The sequence below is a fragment of the Salvelinus fontinalis genome, chromosome 10 (assembly GCF_029448725.1).
Source record: "Salvelinus fontinalis isolate EN_2023a chromosome 10, ASM2944872v1, whole genome shotgun sequence".
In the NCBI taxonomy this organism is placed as follows: Eukaryota; Metazoa; Chordata; class Actinopteri; order Salmoniformes; family Salmonidae; genus Salvelinus; species Salvelinus fontinalis.
In genome coordinates this window covers 3,068,232-3,088,072 of record NC_074674.1, presented here as the reverse complement: position 1 = coordinate 3,088,072, position 19,841 = coordinate 3,068,232, and the positions used below count along the sequence as shown (strand labels likewise).

General features: G+C 40.9%; 1 protein-coding gene across 3 annotated transcripts; it reads left to right on the top strand.

The window, feature by feature from the left end:
- The first annotated feature begins 661 nt into the window (after window positions 1-661).
- LOC129863382 (transcription factor IIIA-like) lies at window positions 662-7,800 on the top strand. Of its 3 annotated transcripts, none has more exons than XM_055935333.1 (10): window positions 662-846; window positions 2,088-2,188; window positions 2,265-2,370; window positions 2,494-2,586; window positions 2,837-2,918; window positions 3,003-3,086; window positions 3,214-3,443; window positions 3,634-3,684; window positions 3,879-3,990; window positions 5,012-7,800. In XM_055935333.1, the coding sequence occupies exons 1-10, from the start codon at window positions 799-801 to the stop codon at window positions 5,194-5,196; spliced, it is 1,092 nt and encodes a 363-aa protein (XP_055791308.1). In that variant the 5' UTR covers window positions 662-798; the 3' UTR covers window positions 5,197-7,800. The 3 variants fall into 3 exon arrangements, with proteins under 3 accessions (XP_055791308.1, XP_055791306.1, XP_055791307.1); XM_055935331.1 differs by lacking the exon at window positions 662-846 and adding an exon at window positions 1,182-1,537; XM_055935332.1 differs by lacking the exon at window positions 662-846 and adding an exon at window positions 1,185-1,537 and having other exon boundaries at window positions 2,494-2,585; window positions 2,845-2,918.
- The last annotated feature ends 12,041 nt before the right edge of the window (window positions 7,801-19,841 follow it).

The following is a 19,841-nucleotide window of genomic DNA, read 5'->3' as shown; positions in this document are numbered from 1 at the left end:
TGGCCTTTTTATATATTTTTTTATTTATATATATATTTTGTTTGCCTTCACCTCCCTTATCTCACCTCACTTGCTCATATTGTATATAGACTTATTTTTCACTGTATTATTGACTGTATGTTTGTTTTACTCCATGTGTAACTATGTGTTGTTGTATGTGTCGAACTGCTTTGCTTTATCTTGGCCAGGTCGCAATTGTAAATGAGAACGTGTTCTCAATTTGCCTACCTGGTTAAATAAAGGTGAAATAAAATATATAAATAAATAAATAAAAAACCTCTACTATGATAGGCCAACTGGACAAGTTGAGAATAAACTTGTCATAGTATAAAACTACTATTTTGAGTACATTCCACAGTTCTCTTATCTACCCTGCGCGGAGATCCAGTGAACTCGTATATACGAAAATTGCATTTACCGTTTATCGTTTGAGTTTAATTAAAATACTTAAAATATATTCGGTGACTATGAATCACATTTTGTCCTGATGCCAGATTTGACCTGACGCAAATCTCTTTCACTATGAATCACATTTTGTCCTGATGCCAGATTTGAACTGACGCAAATCTCTTTCACTATGAATCACATTTTGTCCTGATGCCAGATTTGAACTGACACAAATCTCTTTCAATGACCTGGAGCCAGTGGGTCTGACGACGAACATGTAGCGAGGGCCAGCCGACTAGAGCATACAGGTCGCAGTGGTGGGTGGTGTAAGCTGCTTTAGTAACAAAACGGATGGCACTGTAATAAACTGCATCCAGTTTGCTGAGTAGAGTATTGGAAGCTATTTTGTAGATGACATCGCCGAAGTCGAGGATCGGTAGGATAGTTAGTTTTACTAGGGTAAGTTTGGCGGCGTGAGTGGAGGAGGCTTTGTTGCGAAATAGAAAGTCGACTCTAGATTTGATTTTGGATTGGAGATTTAGTCTACTTCCTACTCTTAGACCAATGATGTACACAAAACATAAAATATGTTTACATCCAGAAACAATATACATTTTTGTCTCAACAATTTGTTTTGCTTTTTTACTTGCGTTCAATACTGAGCAGCTCACTCCGCATAGGATTCCCGTCTCCACAGGCGCCGAGAATGCCGGAGTCAGAAACGGGGCACTCCGTCTGCCAAAACGAGTGCAATGGCGTTCTGGGTCAGCCTATTTTAAACGTCGAAAGAAAAATACCCAAATGTGTCGACAAAACACAGAAACAACGTGTTCGTTTCGACGTAGTATTACAATTTTTAACAAAAATATACACTTAACTGATGCGATTAGTGACTGGATTGGTATTTAGTTTTCTTAATTTTACAACCCCCCTCTTTAGTGCCAACATGGTAGCGGCGTAATGTCTTCTTCCTGTCAACTCCGCACGTGTGTGGGTCAACGCCACATTGTGGTCCTCGCTTTTTATTATTATAATGGAATTAAGTCAGCAAGTACCGCGCAAAAGTTTTATATGTTCATTCTCTGACTGTCATGCGTCGTACAACAAAGCATGGAAACTAGATGCTCATATTTGCAAGCACACGGGGCTGGTGAGTACAGTTTACTACTCAGCTAACCGCTAGCTAGCAACATTTTGAGACATGCCATGGACACCGGCAAGTGAATTTTGTATTCCCTGTATTTGGTCTGTAGTTAGGCGATTCCGCTGGGAAAATAGGTTATGATGTAATGCTGGGTAGTTAAAGCCTGAGTTCGTGCTTCAGCACAACTGCAGTCCCGCTACGTGGTTTGATAAAGCTGCTGGGGAAATTAAACCAGTATCAAACTGATAGACTGTGCTGTGAATGCAAGGACTGGTAGTCTCTGAGATCGACGTTGTGTTACGTTATACAGACTTCAATGACGATATAAAACAAACACCAGAGTAATACGTTTTTTTTTTAGCTCAGATGAGACAAGACTAAACCAAGCTTAGTACAAAACTAGCTGCCTATGTTTTCTTGTTCTTCAAGAATCAATGGGTATTAATTGTAATGGCAATTGAACAGAGGAAATATCCCACGTTGTGCATTTAATTCCACCACCACGCCATGATTTTTCCCCTCTACAAATGCTTCCATTTTTTTCTGTATTCTGCAGAAACCATTTGTGTGTGAACATGACGGCTGTGACAAGTCATTCTGCGACAAGTACCACCTAGCTCGGCACCAGTTGAGCCACAGTGGAGAGAGACCCTTTAGGTAGTATTTGTGTTATTTAGCCAACTAGTGCGGACATTCCAGACAAATTGTCTACAAGTGTTCTGTTTGTTGACAGATGTACAGTAGATGGATGCACAGAGGCCTTCACCACAAATTACAATTTGAAGAAACATGTTAATCGCAATCACAACCATGATAAGGAGAAACTGTATGAATATGTGGTGAGTTAATCTGACTACATTTATTGGCCTAAGTCAGCCAAGGTATAATGAAATGCAGTACTTGGCTAACAGGTGTGTAATTTGCATTGCTGCCATAATTGTTTTACTCTTCTGTGTTTACAGTGTAGCTTTGAGGGATGTGGGAAAGTGTTCAGGAAGAACAATCAGCTCAAGTCACATGAGTCCCAGCAGCACACCAAACTACCTCCCTTTCAGTGAGTAAATTAAGCTGTTTGTTATGCTAATGGTATTACCCCATGTTGTTGGTTGAAAGCAGATGTCCTGGAGCGAATGTAAATTAATTTTAAATATGAAAATTTGAGCCCTGTGAACTGAATATCCAGGAGATAGTAACCCAGTACAATACATGCCTAGCACTCCTAGCTTTGGTCTAGAGAACAACACTTCTTAGTGGTCAGTGCAAGCTTGTTATACTAATCTGCCTTTTCTCTTTCTCGCTCACTGGCTTTATAGCTGTACCTTTGAGGGCTGCGAGAAACGATTCACTTTTCCCAATAAACTACGGCTTCACGAGAAGGTGCACAGAGGTAAGATTTATCTCCTGATCCTGCAGCTGGATTGTCTGGGAGTGACACAGCCCTGTAACTGCTAAAATGTTGTTTTTCTCACAGGCTACCCCTGTGAAAAAGATGGCTGTTCTTTCATCGGAAAGACCTGGACTGAGTATACTAACCATAGGAAACACGTACACAGAGGTATGCTGTCTCGCACCTTACGATTGACACATTGCTTTCAGAATAGTATGTGTACAAAAACAATTACAATAATGTATGTCTCAAAGGTCAATGAAGGTCGCTGCAGGGTGATTGTTTGTGCCTCCAGCCCTTTTTCAGTGTAATGAATGCAACAAGGTGTTTCGCGACACCTGGTTCCTGAAGCAGCACCAGCGTGTCCACGCAGAGGAGCGCCAGGTGTTTATCTGTCCCAGGGAGGGGTGCCAGAGGTCCTTCACCACGCCATTCAACCTGCAAAGCCACATCGGCTCTTACCATGAGGAGCTACGGCCTTACACCTGCCCCCATGAAGGCTGTGGAAAGACCTTTGCCATGAAGGTATGGATACCTGACCAGAGTCTTGTTGTGTTGCTACCAGATTCACCTCACTCTTATTAGTCGAAATCAGCTTCTATATCTGAAGGTGCATTTGTATGAGAGAGTTGTCCTCAGAAATTTTCGTAACAGTCAAAATGTCAGTGATATATGGACCTATGTTCCCTCTAATAGAAAACTCTGTCTTTCGCAGCAAAGCTTACAACGCCACAATGTTGTCCACGATCCAGAAAGGAAGAAACAGGTTAGAATAGGCATGCCATGTATGCTTGAATACGTTCATTTTATTTTAACACTTGTAGTTAGTACTTAAACCTTACATTTTGTGCTGTTCCTCGCATCCTATGAAAATGGTTAATACATGTTATTGTTTATTGATTTGTAACTGTTAGTGTTTCAGCCCTGTATTAGCTAATGATCAATTTTTCATGTTTGCAGAAGAAACCCCGACCCAAGAGATCCCTGGTTTCCAGACTGAGTGGTTACAAGCCTAAGAATAACAGTCATCCAAAGCCCCATGCAGCTTTGCAATCAGAATCCATTGCAAGGGGTCAGTCAGAGCAAACGAACACTGTTGGATCAGAGCCTATTACAATGGTATCCCTTCTTCCGGACACAGTCGTTTTCAACTCTGGTTAAGAAATCAAACCGTGACCACCCGACCGGATTTTGCCATATGACAGTATTACTTTCGGTGCCAATTGGAGTAAAATTACTCGACAACCCCCCCCCCCCCCCCTCAAAAAAACATGATATTGCCCTCGCTAGTGTAGTTCACTGTGCGTAGATTTTGAATTTGTACTTGAACTCGTGAGTTTGCACGCACAACTGTTCAGTTTGATTGTATTAAGTGCTGTGAGGTCTGTGGGGAGAACTGTAGGTGATGTGTTGGGCATGGTGGGCTGTGAGGTCTGTGGGGAGAACTGTAGGTGATGTGTTGGGCATGGTGGGCTGTGAGGTCTGTGGGGAGAACTGTAGGTGATGTGTTGGGCATGGTGGGCTGTGAGGTCTGTGGGGAGAACTGTAGGTGATGTGTTGGGCATGGTGGGCTGTGAGGTCTGTGGGGAGAACTGTAGGTGATGTGTTGGGCATGGTGGGCTGTGAGGTCTGGGGAGAACTGTAGGTGTTGTGTTGGGCATGGTGGGCTGTGAGGTCTGTGGGGAGAACTGTAGGTGATGTGGTGGGCTGTGAGGTCTGGGGAGAACTGTAGGTGATGTGTTGGGCATGGTGGGCTGTGAGGTCTGTGGGGAGAACTGTAGGTGATGTGTTGGGCATGGTGGGCTGTGAGGTCTGTGGGGAGAACTGTAGGTGATGTGTTGGGCATGGTGGGCTGTGAGGTCTGTGGGGAGAACTGTAGGTGTTGTGTTGGGCATGGTGGGCTGTGAGGTCTGTGGGGAGAACTGTAGGTGATGTGGTGGGCTGTGAGGTCTGTGGGGAGAACTGTAGGTGATGTGTTGGGCATGGTGGGCTGTGAGGTCTGTGGGGAGAACTGTAGGTGATGTGTTGGGCATGGTGGGCTGGTATCAGGATGGTGCTGCGGCAACTGTTCATTTCTTTGACTTCCTTCGCAGGTGGACACAGGATGCACATGGCAGCTCTGCCATATTGGATGACTTTGGGTTTGGAAATAATTCCCATCGGCACCTCTGTTGCACTATCTGCTCCAGGGTTGTGTCCTGCTGTCAACACCATAAAAGTATGGAATGCGTTTGGGTCTTTGCGTGTCAAAAAAGATACATGTCAAATAAGATTTTAATTTGACACATCAAATAACTCAATTCTATTATTGAATGTTGTGTGCTGAATTTGCACGTGCAAGCCAAGCGCCGCCACTACTATCAGTAGCACTGTCAAAGCTGTACAAAAGAGTCTGCAAACAAGCACACGCCGGCCACGAACGATGCGTTTTCATATTGCACTGTAGAGCTTTACAGTGAAATTAGGTATCAGTCTACTCAATACCCAATATTTTTTCCCCAACGTCCTCAAGAGTTATCAGACTCCAAAACATCCATGCAGTATTGTTTTTCCTAGGGAATACTGTTCAATACACATAGTAGGTTGACAATAAGTATAGCTAAATTCAGTTGTCTCGCAATAAGAGCTACAATGCTAATGTTCTCTGGGTGTCACTGAGTAGACTGATACCCCATGCCATTGATCCACAATCCATAGGTAAGGCTGTACAGTGAAATAAGTATGCCCCCAATGCAATTCTAAAGTCTAATACATCCAGTGTGATTTCAACAGATTTGTCAAATTACCAAATTATTGTATTTTGTTTTTATATAACATTCCAACCTCGTGCATAATAATCTATTCAATTATGGCATAATTCTACAAGTTGTATTCATTTACGTCACTATCAATAACATACTTTAACTTTGAAGGCTAAGCGCGAAGTCCACTATTGTGGCTAGCTTCACAGATGTCTCGACCACCATTAACCAATAAGAACGGTTTTATAAATTAGGGTTATTTTAGATGATGACACCTAGCATGCTGAAAAATGTCGTTTTGCTATGTTTTTGGGGAAGAACATTGTTTGCGTCATCAGCTAGCTGGCTTTTTTTATGACCAGCACTGTAGGTGCGCGCGACAACTATCTTAGCATACGTATCGATGAACCGGTGACATGAAATACAAGGGTGAGTGTAATGGATGTGTAATAGCTACATACAAAATTAATGAACGTGTTAAATTATTATGTGACGTGCAGTCATGTTCAGGTCCTGATTGGTCAACAAGTTTATTTGACATGTCAATTAGTGTTATTTCACGTGTATCTTTTTTGACACGCGAAGACCCAAACAGCGTTCCATATAGAAATACAACATTAATATTTGGCTTATTCCGCATTTGCACATCTCAGGAAAGTCAACGTGGAGTCCTTGTACAGACAATAGGGCACACTCCTTTTTCTGTCCACAAGACTACATATTTATTTATGCATGTCTGAGCCTAGTTTGTTGCTAACGAGTCTTTGTTCTGCCAAAGGAAAGTTGTTGTACATATATAGAATTGAATGTATATTTTTGCAATAAAAAGAGACAAATTAAAGCCAACTAACTATTTTGCTGGTTTCAACTACAGAATAGTGAAGAGGTATCTGGTTTGTCCAGGTTGAAACATTTTGGTCTGAAATGGGAGGTTTACTGGTTGCAATACTAATGGTTACCTGTTCTCAAGTTCCAAGAGCTTGTTTGGGAGATGACGTACATGAAGATGGTAGTAGTCGTTATGCATATAATTCAATCATCTCTACAGCGTCTTTGAAACAACAGAATGGTGAATAGCATCTGTATACGATAAGTGTTTTAGATGATGTGCACCAGACAGGTAAACCAATCCCCGATAGATATCTTACCAGTGGCTGTACATGTTCCATACATCTTGTTCTGAGTGTGATTCTGACACGGTGCTTTTTATCCAGCCAATTCTGGACCTGCCGCAGTTTGTTTAGAAGATCATACTTACCAATGTCAGAGGAAAATGTGAGCTCCTTTACCTGCACAGGGCCTCGGTATGGGTAGTAGTTTTTGTTCTTATTTTAGATCCGAGGGGTATACTACAAAGCAGGTTCAATTAGTTAGCCAGCAAACTTCGATAAACAACCAGAAGTAACTGGATTTGTTGGGGTTCATTAAGAAAGCTAAACTCTATTTTCTTTTGGTTGTTGAGTCATAGGCCATGCCCATTTCAAGCTTACCTTTCCAAAAAATAAAGTTATTTCAGAACATAGCTGACTAACTCATTGAACCTGCTTTGTAGTATATACACCACTGTGTTTTATATCAAAATGTGGGTTGGACTTCGCTGTCCGTGAGACGAGAACATGCTCTCGTGTTTGTCTATAAAGCACTTCTGAATAACTACCTTCTTATTTATCATCACTCATCAATATTAGAATTATAATTCCTAAAACCAGGTCTCAATCATGGATTACACTTGAGGCCCATGCGATTTCCTCAGAGTTGGGTATGGCTGCCGTTTCCTGTTATGCTCCTTGCCTATGGAATAGCCTGCAGACTAAACTTAAACTTGAGACTTGTTGCCCATGCCCATTTTAAATATTTGTTGCCCATTTTAAATATTTATTGGAGGATTTTTATTTTTGTATCGCTTGTAACCGTTTCGGGTAATGCAAGTTCTTGTGCTGTTAGGGGAATAACCTATGTGTAAATGTAATAATCTGTTGCTGTATTTTTTTTTGTTATGTGATCGTTTTGTTTGTCTTAAGTAGTTTCTTAATCATTGTATCTAAACTGTATGTGTAAACATGTATGCGCAGGGCCCTGCTGTAAAAGAGACCTTGGTCTCCGTCTGTGTTCCTTGTTGAAATAAAGGTATAATAAAATAATTATAATATCCCTCTTATAGGAAAAAAGGCATTTAGAGAATTCAGATACAACCACTGTGTGCAAGGTAGAGATGTACACGTGTCTGGTGTAAAACAGTGGTTGTATATGCTAAATATGACACACCTGTCTTGGCTTTCTGTTTCTCACCGCGTTTGAGCTGCTCCTCGTGGATATGTTTGCCCGTCATTAGACGGGTGGATCTTTTGTTTTCGTTGAGGCACCAGTTTTAGCCCATTCTCGTCCATCAGTCCGAGGACATCAACTCGATGCATGGTAACCATGTTCTCTCCAGTCTCACTAATCACCTGCAGGTGGCGCTGGTGGATCTTCCGGCCAAGACTGCCAATGGCACGGGCTCGGGGATCCTGCTTCTTGTAAGGCACCTGCCCTTCTCCAGCTTCATCCACTGTGTTGGACAGTGGATACCATCCAAGACAACGGTGCAGTTACACATTTCCATTGTATGATAGGATCCCAGACCCAGAGGCTATTCTCCAGGAGCTGGGAGTACCACCACAGACCCCTCTAGGTGCATGGCAGAGATACCACCTCAGACAAGCACTAGACTAGGCATTATGGGCCTATTATGAGAGTGGTTTACAAACGTGAACAGGTTACTAGGCATATTGCCACAAGAAATAAGCTATGTTTACAAGCCAGAAAATGCATGGGAAGGTCCATCGACAACTCTCCTAGTTGACAAACATGGAAGTCTGGCTAGCTAACAACGTTTGACAGGGAGAATTAGCAGCCTGTACGAATACATAGAGAGAATGCACGAGACAATCAGCTTCCAGATCGAACAACAGGAACAAATACGTTGTTTTGTTTTTTAAAGTAGCTTTTATATTGTATATTATTTTAAATTCGTTTTCGCATTGCCTTACGAGAGGCATTCTTTTCCATACTGAATGAAAATGGGGTCCTGTCTCCTTAACGGTTTTTGGCGCAGCATGATGACATTGTCGCAGAATGAATGATGATCTTTCTGTATTCATTTTGTAGTTTTCTTTATTAGACGTCGTTGGAGTCACTTTCTTATTATGTTGATAGCTAAACTTGGGCTATAATTAATAATGGATAGGCCACTGGCACTGGGGTACTATAGACTAGGCTACAGCTGCTGTTTATATTAGCCTGATCATGGGCTAGACTAATAGTTATCAAATGGTTTTCTAAGCAAACCTTGTGATTCCACATCTAAGTTTGATTTTGAATAGGCCTAGTCATTTGAAGGCAATTGGTCTTTCAAACGAAAGAACAAATCTCATTGACATGGCATATATTTTAAATAAATTCCATTCATTTGGCAGACAATCGAAGATATAATGACATAAAGGAACTGAAATAAAAGCGGGGTCTTTAAAACAGACCAGTGCAAGCGTAGTGCGCGCACGGGTCAGCTTTCGCTCGCTCATCTGAACGTAACTCGGGTTGACACAGTTTGACCCGTCAATACCCTACTCTGCCAGTCTTTGTTTTGCACTTTCTTTCATAAGCACTACATTTTAGCCTTTATATTTAGCCAATTTGATGTTATATGCTCATGTTTATCAATACCCTACTATCTATTTTATATCCTTACTTTTTTTTCTCCATGTGTTATTGATTTATTTAATCATAGGAACTTGATATGTTCAGTGGGGCCTTTATTTAAAGAGTCCCTTTTATGTGTTTAATGTACTCTGCTAGAGATTAGTGAGGAAAAAAAGCCGACTGATAAACAAAGGTGCTTTTCTATAGCTCTCAGAGGAGAAGACTTTGAAAGGAGGAGGCGGTCATGTTTTTGTTTATATTGTTTTGGATGTTTGCAAACATTGTCAGCCTATTTGCTAAATTAGCCTATATTTTCTTTCTAGAATTCCACTGGGTAATGATCTGGATTGTAATTTCTGACACATACTTGAAGTCTGCAGTGATAGACTCATTGTCAACAAAGTTTTCGAGATGTTCAGTGGGCTCTGCGGTGTGGGGTTATCCCCTGCCCAGGCCTTGGTCTATAGAAATAGTAAATCGAGAGATTTTACAGTCAGATGAGCAGCAATAGATTAATTTGTTTAACGCTGCCTGGTACAAAGAGAGTCTAATCTTCGCTTTCTTCAATGGCTTTAACCTCAATGTCAGAGAGCGGAGCAACGTCTTGGAGACCCGTCTCTCGAAGGCGCACGCAGTGTCACCTGCCCAGCCACAGGTGCACCCCCTTCACTTAGGCTGCTTCTCAATGTTTTAGCTGCAGGAAATGCAAAAAAGCATAGGTCAGAGGTTGCAGGGGAGGCGGTTGCTATGTTATAGCCTGGTTTGAGGATAAGAAAGCGAGTGCTCGTTGGTGGGTCGTGAGAGAGGAGAATAGAGGCAGCGCTTGAGAAAGCTTTGGGGCTTCATTTGTTACAGAAAACACAAAAAAAGACTCAAAGTTAAAAAAGAGACCTCTGACATAGAGTGAAATGTCTCTGTCACTCAATGCTGTGTTTCTTATGTGTGTGGGGGTGGGGGGTGAGTGTGAGTGTGTAGCCTGTAGGGCAAGGGGTGTTGGAAATAAGCTACATTGCACTTTTTGTATAGTTATGAGTTCTTGTCTTGAAGGCATGTATCTGGAGGAAAAACAAAACTTAAACACTTCTCGGTTTGCATGCTCTGTTTCACAATGATAATTTGAGGCCTCAATCTCCAAAGTTGTATGTCCTTTCTACAAACCAAACCGTGCATTTGTATAGACCTCTAAGTCTGGTAACAGTGTGGAACTTATTAGGAGCCTATAAGCATTTTATGATGACGAACATAATAGGAGGCCAATTGCATATAGGCTGTTTGCAGTGCTGTGGTGTCTGGGCAGCTAAACAACATAATGATTGAGCTCAACCATTCAGCAAGCTGGGCAATGGTCAAAATGTAGAGAAACGTGGGGGTACTAACTGCCAATGTTAAAGAGAGGCCTATTTAAATATAATTCTTTAAAGGGGAATCTGAACAAAAAAAGTGCGTCGTTTGCGAGTAGCAGGTGGATGATTGTACACGGTTGACTGACTGGAAAGAAAGATGTGCTCCCCGAAAGAGCATTCATGGTGGAGAACGCGAGCTTCCTCATTTCCTAATTAGCGCACAAATTCTGGCACCCTGCGTTGCGGCGACACCCCAACAAAAAGGTAAGTTACCACAAGGGAACTTTTCTGTATCCTCTCAAAAGAGACTGTAACAATTCAACACAATGTTTCTTTTACATCTTTCTTTTGGTCTTCATCCCATTGGGCTTCTATGGGTGAGTCTGGTTTTCCCAAGGACAAACCTTCAACCATGTTTCTGCAAATATACAGAGATGCAGCCAGGCTGTGGTGCTGTCTAGCAACTGAATGAGTTGCTGATCAAATGAAACGTAGCATAACCCGCCCCCACCTCTCTCTTGCAATTTATGTCTCAATTAATTAATACATTGCAAAAACATTTGTAGGTCTCTATAGCTTAGGCTACAGTAAATGGTAATGATTGTTATATCCTTCTTGATTGGCATTTTTTATTCACTTTTCAATCGAATTATTCCCTTTGTCGACCTAATAATCCACCATTCAACGGATTAGTCTAGTTTTAGAACTAGACTATTCTCACTTGCGTCTATCAATTCCATAATCATTTATATTTTATTGTATGTTTAGTGATCAGAAGTTGAGAAGGTTTGAAGCCACATGAAACAGGTCAACAATGTCTTAATATTTATTTTTAACTATACATGTCAGTATAAAACCTATAGTCTATTATTACTGTCAAATTATTATTCTAAGTAATGATGTAGGCTAATGATTTAGAAAATAATTTATATTATGCCGTAGTCACTCTCTTGTTCTTCTGTGCTGCTATGCTACATGTAAACTATGTACTGTACCTGCAGGTACAGAACAAACACAACTAACTCATTTATTATTGATGTGTATACAGGGCTCATCTGAAAAAGAGACCGTGGTCTCAGCATGACTCCCTGTGAAAATAAAGTTAAAATAAAAATGTTAAATATATATATTGTATTGAAAGGAAACTCCAAAAAACAGTTCGTTTACATAGCTGTTATTAGGCTACGCTTGTAAGTACATTGTAACAATTATTGTTATGATGCATTGTTACATTGTACTTGTCAATAACCCTGATTAGACAGCCAACCCACTTGTAGTCTACTTCAAAAATAACAATGACAGTAGTAGGAATATTGTCTATTCTACATTTTGTCCAAATTCTGTTCTACTGTATGTACTGTTTATTTATACAGTTAGTTTAATTACACAAGAAACCTAGGATATATCAGAGATGGAATTTAAGTTCAGAAATGATTTACATTATTTGCGTGATGTTCAAACTTGGTACAAGTATTTTAATCCACTAGCCTGTCCTATGTATTCATGTAACACAATAAATTCACACAAACTGTCCTCATGTACTATATGATTTAACGTGTCTAAGGATTTACACCATACTCAACATGTTCACATGGTTATGCATTGTGATATACTTGAGCAATTTATTACAAATTAAACAGTCACTTCTTAATTAAGCAAATATAAATAAGCTTCAAACAATTGAGACAAGTTGTCTTGGGAAATGTCACAATTCATCATATACCTCAATGTTTTGTACAAAACTGACAAAACAAGTGTCCAGATGTGAATTTATGAGCCATAAAATGAACCAATTTCAGAAACTATTATTGTCACTTACCACAATAGTTATTTTGACTTTATAGTTACTCAAATGGTCCTTTTATTTAGCACCACCGCACCACAACAAAATGTAACAAGATATATGAATTTGCATTTGCATTACAGTTTATCAACTTTAAATATTCATACCACTAGATAGATGTTGAAATTTGTCTCAGCAAAACTCCTAGACTGTCAAAAACCTCCAGGGTGTTTTTTCAGAAAAAAAAAGATTATCCTGACATTGTCTATGTGCACTCTCACTTCGGTGTGTTTTCTGGGTGTTTTTAATTCAAATAAAATCAAGGCTAATGCTTCATTAGCAGTTATTTTTACATAATGATAATCATGATGTTAACGCAATTACCAGGCTCTCAGTGTACAGGGTGTGAAAGGTATAATTACCCTGTAGCATGCTGGGAAATAGTTGGAGGTGTCTTTGGGCAGGTGGTCCGGGAAAAGGGAGTCACGCACAGGGTATGCCGAGGCAGGCAATTACTGGATAAATTTCACTTTAATAAATGTTGAGCTACATTTGGAAATGCAGAAAACAGAGCTTGCTGCCTAATGGGTGCTGCACTGAATCCACTTGAACAAGGGAATGATCTGAAAGAGGGTTTGATTAACACAAGCTACATGATCCAGAGAGGGACAGACATAATGTTAGAGTGAGGGGGAGAACGCTACAGGGATAATGTGAACATTAGAGTAGGAGAGGGAGGGAGGGAGGGAGGGAGGGAGGGAGGGAAGGAAGGAGGGAGGGAAGGAGGGAGGGAGGGAGGGAGGGAGGGAGGGAAGGAGGGAGGGAGGGAGGGAAGGAAGGAGGGAGGGAGGGAAGGAGGGAGGGAAGGAGGGAGGGAGGGAAGGAAGGAGGGAGGGAAGGAGGGAGGGAGGGAAGGAGGAAGCGAGAGATATGAAGGTGAGCATAATGTTTTGTACCACCTGTTTTCACTCGTTTATAATCCCACACGCTCATATTTGACATAGACTTACATATCAATGACACACACATACAGAACCAGTCAAAAGTTTGAATGCACCTACTCATTCAAGGGTTTTTCTTTATTTTTACTATTTTCTACATTGGATAATAATAGTGAAGACATCAAACTAGGAAATAACACACATGGAATCATGTAGTAACGAAAAAAGTGTTGGAATGAGTAGGTGTGTCAACTTTTGACGGGTACTGTACATATACACATACACACGTATACACACACACAGGCGCACATGCGCGCACACACACACACACACACAAACACACAAATTAGCTAGTACATAGAAATTCCGATACAGCCACATAATTTACATTATGTACATTAAATATACAGTATAAGACAAAATTGTGTAAAACCCTTACATATATCAATGATCAACTATATTACACGTATATTCCACCCACAATACTTGTGCGTGTGTGTGTGTGCACGCACATATTATTATTGTGTATATAGAATTTCTCAACAAGCTCTCACAGTCTGATGTCAAAATTAAACGTTCATCCATCAAATTTTGAAATTGTTTTAAATGTCAAATTTAGAAGTGTTTATGGTTAGGTGTAGGCATTAACTCCCTATTCTTTAAGGTTGGGGTTAAGTTTAGGAATTAACTCCGACTGGTTAAGGTAAGGGTTAAGGTTTGGGATAGGATTAAAACAAAAATCTCAAAAACAACTTCCATTGCTGGATTCGAATTTGCTCGCCCATTCGCAATCCCTGCCACAACACCATAGCAAAGTCGAAACCTACTTGAAGGTAACAGCGCTCACTGTTGCCCCTAATGGCCAGTTTCCACGTCATCTCCCAACATCCTCAGACATGGATGGATGTCGAATACTGACTTGTATCACGGTCGACCTGGCTGGGATTTCTATAGGGATGTATGGTCTCTGAATATAAAATCTTATTATATATTATCTTATTGTAGGCCGTCATTGTAAATAAGAATTTGTTCTTAACTGACTTGCCTAGTTAAATAAAGGTTAAATACATTTTTAAAAGGATAACAATAATTTTTTCAATATTGTCCTTGCATACAAAGTAGTGTTTATACAAGTTGTATTTATTATTCCATAGTGTGTATACCATCTGTGACTGTGTGTATACCATGTGTAACTTTGTGTGTATACCATCTGTGACTGTGTATACCATGTGTAACTTTGTGTGTATACCATCTGTGACTGTGTATACCATGTGTGACTTTGTGTGTATACTATGTGTGACTTTGTGTGTATACCATGTGTGACTGTGTGTATACCATGTGTGACTTTGTGTGTATACCATGTGTAGCTTTGTGTGTATACCATGTGTGACTTTGTGTGTATACCATGTGTGACTTTGTGTGTATACCATGTGTAACTTTGTGTGTATACCATGTGTAACTTTGTGTGTATACCATGTGTGACTGTGTGTATACCATGTGTGACTTTGTGTGTATACCATGTGTAGCTTTGTGTGTATACCATGTGTAGCTTTGTGTGTATACCATGTGTGACTTTGTGTGTATACCATGTGTGACTGTGTGTATACCATGTGTGACTTTGTGTGTATACCATGTGTAGCTTTGTGTGTATACCATGTGTGACTTTGTGTGTATACCATGTGTGACTTTGTGTGTATACCATGTGTAACTTTGTGTGTATACCATGTGTAACTTTGTGTGTATACCATGTGTGACTGTGTGTATACCATGTGTGACTTTGTGTGTATACCATGTGTAGCTTTGTGTGTATACCATGTGTAGCTTTGTGTGTATACCATGTGTGACTTTGTGTGTATACCATGTGTAACTTTGTGTGTATACCATGTGTAACTTTGTGTGTATACCATGTGTAACTTTGTGTGTATACCATGTGTGACTGTGTGTATACCATGTGTGACTTTGTGTGTATACCATGTGTAGCTTTGTGTGTATACCATGTGTGACTTTGTGTGTATACCATGTGTGACTTTGTGTGTATACCATTTGTGACTTTGTGTGTATACCATGTGTAACTTTGTGTGTATACCATGTGTGACTTTGTGTGTATACCATGTGTGACTTTGTGTGTATACCATGTGTGACTTTGTGTGTATATGATAAGGGAGGAGCATTTTTTTTCATGAGCATGGCCTTATTTCTATTACAGCATGTTGGATGACTGTCATTCATATTCCATTCACCCTGTTCAATGTAACATCACTAGGTTTAGGCTACTACATGATACTCACATTTTCCATATACCCATCATGAGGTTGCTACAACCTAGCCTATAAATGAACGTTTACAATGCATGTGCACACAGGTCGAGAGAAAAATTTGAGATGACGGTGACACATGGACAGACAGTGACACATTCAATACCGCCTTGCACACTCTTGCCTGCATCTAGCTTATCTAGGGTGTAATCATTAATCCAACAATTGCAAACCAGAGCTTCTATTGGAAAAATACAGGTATTTTTATCCCCGTTTCGTTTGCTTCTGTTTAAGAAACGTTTTTCAACAGAATCGGCGGAATGAATACACCCCTGATCATGCATAAACACAGATCACTTTCATAGCAGCCACGTTGTATTCCTTCTCATCTCGATGCGCTCTCCTCCTCTCACCTTTCTCCTTTGTTTGTTGACTTCAATGAACAACACATCAGCTGTATGTGACCAGGCGAAAAAAAACTTTACAAGCCAAACCGTGTCGTAACCGCTACACACAGCCTACATCGTTGTCCCCATATTAGCTAAAGTAACGTCCTAGTCAACATAGCTAATAGAACTAATGCGTTAATAAACCCACTACAATCATGCAGTGTATATTCAGTAAGCAGTTACACCGGCAAGCCCCGGTGGCAATAAATTAATAAAACCAAAAGTTTACCTTGACTTGGAAGAGTTCCAGTGTTGTGTTGGATAGTCATAGCCACTTAGCTAACATACAGTAGCATCCCGCTGTTTGAGCTGGGTGTTTGAGTAACTAAACTAGACAGCTGCATTTGCTAGCTAAGTAAGTGAAACTGAAAGTCAAAAAAAATATTATCTCTCTCTCTCGCTCTCTCTCTCTGGACAACATGTCAGTTCATGCTGTAAGAGCTCTGATAGGTTGGAGGACATCCTCCGGAAGTTGTCATAATTACTGTGTAGGAGGAGGAGGACGGACGGAAGCAAGCTGTCCTCCGGCTACACCATGGTGCTACCCTACAGAATGCTGCTGAGGCTACTATAGACCTTCATTGCAAAACAGTGTTTTAATCAATTAGTTCGTAACGTGAATATATTTAGTATAGTTTTAACTAAAAAGGATAACTTTTCAATGTTTTAAAAAGTTTATTTTTATGAAATTCACTGAGGAGGATGGTACTCCCCTTCCTCCTCTGAGGAGCCTCCACTGGTGTATTACATGTGTGGCTTTGTGGGTATACCATGTGTGGCTTTGTGTGTATACCATGTGTGACATTGTGTGTATACCATGTGTTCTTACACGTGGGTAATGTAAAGCCTACAATGTATGGTGTGTGTGGATGGTGTGTGTGTTTGAGTGAGTAGTGTAAACGTGTAGTTTTGTGTGTGTAGGGTGCTCCTGGCTGTGAGCGGCCTGGTCTCCTCCACTCTGCTGGAGCTAAAAGCCCTGAAACGGGACGGTAATTGCCCAATTAGGCCCCTCGCTCTGTGGGCCGCAGAGCCCTACGTGCCTCCACGCGCTCACAGAGTCACATAATTGAGCTGAAAGCAAACGAACGGACGACAGACAAACAAGCTACTAGAAAATAATTACTTGGAGTGTTTCTTTTCAGTACCTGTACAGGGGATTTCATTATCGTCAATAGCCTCTAAAGCTGCTCGAAACGCTGGTAGTTGTCATTTTCATAGAGATTTGATAATGACATTAATTTGTCTTAATGGGTGGTTCTATTGTTATAAATAGTCAAATGAGCTGAAATTGTCTTGCCATGGCAGGCAGAGAGGACTTCACCGCGCTCCCGACAGACACGAGGAGATAATTTGGTGTGCTTGACAAATTTCCAATAATTTGTTATATGGAACATGAGTAATGCTAGTGCCATTAATGTTCAGTTTCCTTTAAATTCATTACTGACCCTTTTCCCTTTCATCTTTTACTGCCTCTGCCCATTTTCACACACACACACACACACACACACACACACACACACACACACACACACACACACACACACACACACACACACACACACACACACACACACACACACACACACACACACACACACACTGAAGACTTGTATACATTAGCACATACTTCTGAACAGTGAACACAAACATCAGATTGGTACATTTTATAGATTCATTTATTCACAGATTTAAATGGATAGTTTCCTCAGTTCATTTTCCGTCTACTTTCATCAGTTACAGCCATGCAGCTGAGATAGGATTGAACTACTAAGGCACCAGCAGTCTTGTAAAATAATGCAGATTTCAGTCCCAGTCAGGTTACCTCCCAAATTTTCTACAATCACCCCACTACTTATGGTAACATCATATCACTGAATCAAGGTAATTTGAGTTGTAAATATCTAAACGTTCAAACATTGACAACATCCCATTGTATTCTGTGCTTTAACCCTGTCTCTTAACTCATTCACAAAGTGACAAGCTCCTATAGTTTTGTGTCTTTTTGAAGTGACGAGTGAGAGTTTTAGAGTTGGTGATAGATCTCAGTCTACGTGATGAACAGTACCAAACAGCCATATGATGCAGAAGCATACATCTTCAATGAGCTATGAGCCTGGGGATGCCTGTTCCCCATTGGTACTATTGATAAACCCTAATATCAAATTCATATGTGAAATAACAATATATTTTATGATAGATATTCAAACATTTGCTCAATTGTGTGCTTTATTACATTGATTGATATATGCATTTTCTATTATCTTGGTGTCTGTGTGTGTCATTTGAGAGTGTATATAATATAATTTCTAAGTTATCTCAGAGAGAGTCCATAGAGGTTGGGCGCAGTGACTCAGGAGCTGATTGGTGATTCAGGGATGAAGCCATACTCCTGCTGGTGACTTATTGCGTAATGTTATCTAATAATAGTTTTTAAACAGCCCTCTTATAACCTTTCAACAAGCCTCGCAGCAGACCAGTAAATACACTATCATAGACATATGAGCTTCTAAGAATATCTCACTAGTAAGGGCATATAAGCCTGTCTCACTCCCTTGCCACTGAATAGCACAACACCACACTGAACAGCACAACACCAGACTGAACAGCGCAACACCACACTGAATAGCACAACACCACACTGAACAGCACAACACCAGACTGAACAGAACAACACCACACTGAACAGAACAACACCACTCTGAACAGCACAACACCAGACTGAACAGCACAGCACCAGACTGAACAGAACAACACCAGACTGAACAGAACAACACCACACTGAACAGCACAACACCAGACTGAACAGCACAGCACCAGACTGAACAGCACAGCACCAGACTGAACAGAACAACACCACACTGAACAGCACAACACCACACTGAACAGAACAACACCAGACTGAACAGCACAACACCAGACTGAACAGCACAACACCAGACTGAGCAGAACAACACTACACTAACCAGCACAACACCACACTGAACAGCACAACACCAGACTGAACAGCACAACATCAGACTGAACAGCACAACACCACACTGAACAGAACAACACCAGACTGAACAGCACAACACCAGACAGAACAGAACAACACCAGACTGAACAGCACAACACCAGACTGAACAGCACAACACCAGACAGAACAGCACAACACCAGACTGAACAGAACAACACCAGACTGAACAGCACAACACCACACTGAACAGCACAACACCAGACAGAACAGCACAACACCAGACAGAACAGAACAACACCACACTGAACAGCACAACACCAGACTGAACAGCACAACACCAGACTGAACAGCACAACACCACACTGAACAGAACAACACCACACTGAACAGAACAACACCACACTGAACAGCACAATACCAGACTGAACAGCACAACATCAGACTGAACAGCACAACACCCCTCTGAACAGCACAACACCACTCTGAACAGAACAACACCAGACTGAACAGAACAACACCACAATGAACAGCACAACACCACACTGAACAGCACAACACCACACTGAACAGCACAACACCAGACTGAACAGCACAACACCAGACAGAACAGAACAACACCACACTGAACAGAACAACACCACACTGAACAGAACAACACCACACTGAACAGCACAACACCAGACAGAACAGAACAACACCACACTGAACAGCACAACACCAGACTGAACAGCACAACACCAGACTGAACAGCACAACACCACACTGAACAGCACAACA